At 35.4% G+C, this 5,553-nt stretch overlaps 1 protein-coding gene across 1 annotated transcript; it reads left to right on the forward strand.

Moving 5' to 3' along the window:
* Positions 1–2,670: 2,670 nt before the first annotated feature.
* Positions 2,671–5,279, forward strand: LOC106678954 (histidine-rich protein PFHRP-II). Its single transcript, XM_014417826.2, has 3 exons — positions 2,671–2,682; positions 3,799–3,938; positions 4,015–5,279. The coding sequence occupies exons 1-3, from the start codon at positions 2,677–2,679 to the stop codon at positions 5,078–5,080; spliced, it is 1,212 nt and encodes a 403-aa protein (XP_014273312.1). The 5' UTR covers positions 2,671–2,676; the 3' UTR covers positions 5,081–5,279.
* Positions 5,280–5,553: the final 274 nt, after the last annotated feature.

A 5,553-nucleotide genomic window follows, 5' to 3' on the forward strand; every position in this document is an offset into this window, starting at 1 on the left:
CAGGAAATACAACTAACAGAAGGGGCTATAGAAAAAAAAAAGTTGATATGATAAATCTTAAGATAGATTAAGTGTGATTAAATAAAATAAGTTTCCAGTGATTTAATATGAGAATAAACAAGAATTAATAAGTTAAAATTGATTTATTAGAAGATAAAAGAAATTAATAAAGAAGTATTTCAAATTGGATGATGTAGTCTGGAGAAGGTATAGTGAAATATATCACCGTGCAGTTTTATGGCTAATTTATTTATATTGTGTAATGTATTTTTTTTTTAGTTTATATAGTTATTTTAATTTATTTTTCTTTTGATATATATATATATATATATTTTTTACATAGTAATATGTTTCTTTTAACTATGAATTACCACCAGTTGGGAACAACTGCTCTAGGGTTTCTCTTCCAGTCAAAGTTGTCTAATCAGGCGGTTATTTTTTTTTTCTAATGCTACAAAGGTATTTTAGGACTTCTCATATATCACAAGCAATAATATATTATTTGAAACACTGGTTCAGTATCCTTTAAATATATTTTAGTGCTGTTTGAAAACTCTTTCTGCTTCATCTAGTCATTTCGAAAAAATCAGGAAATAATATAAAATTACAGATATCTTACAAAAAAAAAGAAAATATAGGTATCCTTAATGCGATGATTAAGGCGAAATGTCTCTAATACAATGTGTTGATTTGTTTTTTTTAAATTATTATAATTAATCTGTTTATAATGAATATTATAATTATTAAAAACGTATTGCAGAATTACAGCTTTAGGGAAGATGTATATTATAAAAAAAAACAATTATACAATGACTAGAAATGAGAAGGCGAAACAATATTAAGCATATGTTGTTGAATGTTCCTCCACTGTTAGAGCCATCTAGAGTTTTTGGAGGGTGCACATGAGAACCTGGTGGTTCTGTCAGGTCTTCTCATCACATCCCAGGTAACCTGAACTTCTTTGTGAAAAATACAGAACCATAATTTTAGCTCCCTATAAGTGCTCAGAGGTTATTTGAGGAGTCCGGGAAATATAACCATTTCCTTCTTGGATATTCAACATAATATTCTTGAAGGATATCAACAGTATACCTAACACCATTAATAGTGCCTCTATTAGCAATGTGAACCTCAGTTCAAATTCCATCAAACACTGTCTCTGCAGCACCTCTTTAGTGACTCATTCCAGAGGACACATTGCATTATGAATTTCTGTCACCTAGTTTTTTCCATACCCTCCTTTCAGTAGTGCATATTTAAAGTGAATGAAGAGATGAGACAACTCTAACAATGCATTTGTGTTGTATGGACAAGTCTTCCTTAGACACACTACATTAATCGGTGTATTTCGGGACAAACTTCGGCCTTTATGTACTTAAGCTAGAATGGGACCCATACCAGTCAGCCATTCATATCAACTTCTTCTTTACTGATTAAATCTCCTTGTAACCGTCATTAGAGAAATATGAACACCTTGGATTCCTTGAATTAAATTTCTATTGTAGATGGTAGATCATGATTGCCCTCACACGAGTATCTTTATGTGGTTGTGCCGCCTCTGTAATATTTGACTAGTTCTATCCTCATGCAACCTAATCAGATGAATCACGAGTATCTATACTAAGTTTTGCTAAATGTTTTGCCGAATCAATTTGAAACAATAAGAACCACGTATTAAAAATTACATTAGCTAAAAAATGATATACGAGAATGAATCGCTCAACGAAAACCATGAGAAGAACTGAGCGAATAATTATTGTCTAAAATTACATTAACAATTAATTCTTATTTTCATTAGTAAACAGTTGATCGTACCTAACTTATCTATCTATCAATATAATTTTATCTGCATTTGATTTTTGTAGTTGTGTTTTGAATATTTGTCCAGAGGTTTAGATACAGGGAATTGTACTGTTGACTATTTTTTTAATTTTATTTTACATTTCATAATACGTAGAATCCAAAAATACATTCAAAATATATACATACAAAGTTTATTCATATTTATTTTAAAGTTTAAAATAATCATTTACTAAAAAACAAGAATATTGCTTTGTTAAATAATTATATCTACAACGTATTGTTCCAAATTTCTTGTCACAAATGACATATTATGATTATCCCAGCCTACATAATTTTTTCTATAGAGTCTTGAAAGAGGAGTATGTTGGATAGACCTACTTCGACTGTGTTATTTAATTTTAATTATGCCTAATATATCTGGACCTACTCGTACATTCAGGTCGATAGGCATGTTTCATACTTCAACCCTGAAATATTGCTGTTGCAGATTCCTCTCTTCAAATGTTTCTCACATGTTCTATGCATGTAGGCTGAAGAACACCTACATCACCCCTTAGTTCCTTGCAGGCTCAGAATGATACTTGGACTTGACCCATTTCGAGTGTTTTTGAGCATTTTTCAAATCTTGAGTAAATTGCAGAAAATGCAATTGAGCAAGTTGCTTTCGGACGAATTGTCCCAGAGTCGCTGTAATCCTCCCCCCTTCTGGATAATGACATAAACGAGCGAGATAGAGCTAGGGAAAGAGAGAGAGAGATGCTTGGCCGCCCCCGGAGGTGTGGTGGGGCCGGGCCCCTTAAATAGCACCTCCTCCGATCTGGAAGTCAGTTCAGTGCCTAGTACCATCCATGGAATAGCATCAGTATCTCCAGTATGGCGGTAAGCAGCAACCTCTTCAGCATCCCTCGGTCGTCTCAGGATTACATTCGGGACACTTGCAAATACTCAATAAGTGCTAAAGTTTTCAAAAGAACTTTTTAAACAGTCGGTTCATGCTATGCTGTTCTTAATTAATTTGAAATAATATTTAATATCTTACATTTGTGTTTCATGCAAATGAAGCAAATCTCTTCATCGGATCAAAATGTACTTCAAATCACGATTTTAGTTAAACTATTTCTTTCTTCAAATTTCTTTTCTTTCCATATCAAATATTTTGATAAAAAATTATTAAATTTAAAGTTAATTCAAATAGATAATAATAATATATTAGAACTCACATCATCGCACGATAATATTTATATAAAAAACCTTGAATATTACCGTATTGATACAACGAATACATATCCAGAACTGATATATATTCATCATTTTATTTTAATTTTAACTTGTTTCTGGCATTAACTAAAGGAAATCAAAATCATTCCTCATTTTTTTAAAAATTTTATTTATGATTTTTATTACCAGCCTAACATCAGAGCTTCGGGTTTGGATCATATTTGTTGATAATCTGAAGTTTAGTACCATTTTTAATTCTCTAAAAACTTAAAGAATATAACGAAGTTTTAACTTAAAATGTATATAAATATTCACAGCACAACAATAAAAACAGATTGGGATTGTTTAAAATAATACTACAAAATAAGTCGATCAATGGTTCTTTCACATTCACACGACAGATTAAGAACACCATTATGCACTAATTCAATTTAAAGAAAAAATATAATTGAACCATTCGGAAGTTTGAGATCTATCTTGTTAATTTTAAAATATGTTTTCGTTTTTAGAAAATATTCCTAATGAACGATAATTCTCCTGGATTTATGGTTAGCTTTATAAATAACATTGGAATATTATTTTTTGTTAGTGAATCAGACTATGACTTTTTTTTCTATTCGTGAAACAAAAATATGAAACATAAAACATTTCTTTTTGTTATTGTTAACAACTTAATCCGTTTATTCAATTCCATTCCGTAAATGTTTTGATTAATATATGTTCATTTGATATCAATGTAATGATTATACGGTATTAAAGTAGCCCATTTCTATGCAGACTATACTTTGGACTGTGCTCCTCCTCTGCCTCAGCGGCGGCCTTGCTGAGGTATCCCCCAACCCCGCAGAAGCAATCGTCCCGATCGAAGCAGCCGTTCCTAAGGTTGCAGAAGCTGACTTGTTAGCTCAACCCTCAGAGTACGTTGGCATATTTTATTATTCCTTTGGTCTTAAAATGTCAAAGGATCCCGGTTAACGATTTCCATTCTTGCAGGATTCAGGCAGCAGTAGAACCAGGCGCTAATGCAATTGTCCCACTAAATGACCAAAACGGTGCTGAACCTGTGAATGATTTGACAGGGGCTGAGGCTGTGACTCACCATCACATACACTCAGGCCATGTCGATCATCATCACAAACACCACGGTCACGCAGAACACAAACACAAACACGGTGGCCATCACCACCATGGACACAAACACCACGGTCATCACGGACACGGTCACAAGCACCACGGTCATTTCGGACATGGACACAAACACCATGGTCACCATGGGCATGGACACAAACACCACGGTCATTTCGGACATGGACACAAACACCATGGACACCACGGGCACCACCACAAACACGATGGACACCATGGTCACCACCACAAACATCATGGACATGCCGAACACGGTCATAAACACCACGGTCATTTCGGACATGGACACAAACACCATGGTCACCACGGACACCATCACAAACACGGTGGACACTTTGGACACGGACACAAGCATCATGGTCATCATGGACACGGACACAAACACCACGGTCACTTCGGACATGGACACAAACATCACGGTCATCATGGACACCACCACAAACACCATGGTCATCATGGACACGGACACAAACACCATGGACACTTCGGTCATGGACACAAACATCATGGTCACTTCGGACATGGACACAAGCATCATGGACACCACGGACATGGACACAAACACCACGGTCACTTCGGACATGGACACAAACATCATGGAGACCATCATCACGGACACAAACATCATGGTCATCATGGACATGGACACAAACACAGTGGTCACCACGGACATCATCACAAACACGATGGACACCATGGACATCACCACAAACATCATGGACACCATGGTCATGGACACAAACATCATGGACACTTTGAACATGGTCATGGACATGGCGGACACGGTGGTGGCGGCGGCGGTGGCGGTCATGGTGGCCATCACGATGCAGCCCACGATGAGATGCCAGTTGCTGACGAAGTCGCCGCAATCAACGCTGATGACGTAGCAGCCGACTTCGGTGACGAGTTCTAAGAAGTAGATCTGCATCAGGAGTAGTAGGCTTATCACGCCAACTTGAAGATGAACCAAAGAGTAGTAGAGCATAAGTTACCTCTGTAGTGTGCGAAGAAGCACCTATCACAAATTCTGTACAACGCACACTTCACTGTTGTTATTGTTTGACTGAATTGTTAATGTTTTCTTGTTGAATAAATAATTGTTGTTTTCAAAACTCCATTTTTTCTTTATAATTACTCCAACTTATTCACATGGATAGTGTAATTAATATTGTTCTTCTTTATTATATTTCTCTACACACATATGCTCGAGATTAATAAGTCTATTTATAACTTTACAATCATAGAGCTTGGTTATCCTCATTTATTTTATAATCTATTACAGCTTTACGATAAGGTTGTCTAAAAACACAAACAGGTTTTTATACTTTTGCATTCAAACTAATAAGGTCCTTCAATCCTCATTCTTATATTCGGTATTAAAAAAAA

This window comes from Halyomorpha halys, unplaced genomic scaffold (assembly GCF_000696795.3).
Source record: "Halyomorpha halys isolate HHAL.00 unplaced genomic scaffold, Hhal_1.1 Scaffold170.1, whole genome shotgun sequence".
Lineage (NCBI taxonomy): Eukaryota > Metazoa > Arthropoda > Insecta > Hemiptera > Pentatomidae > Halyomorpha > Halyomorpha halys.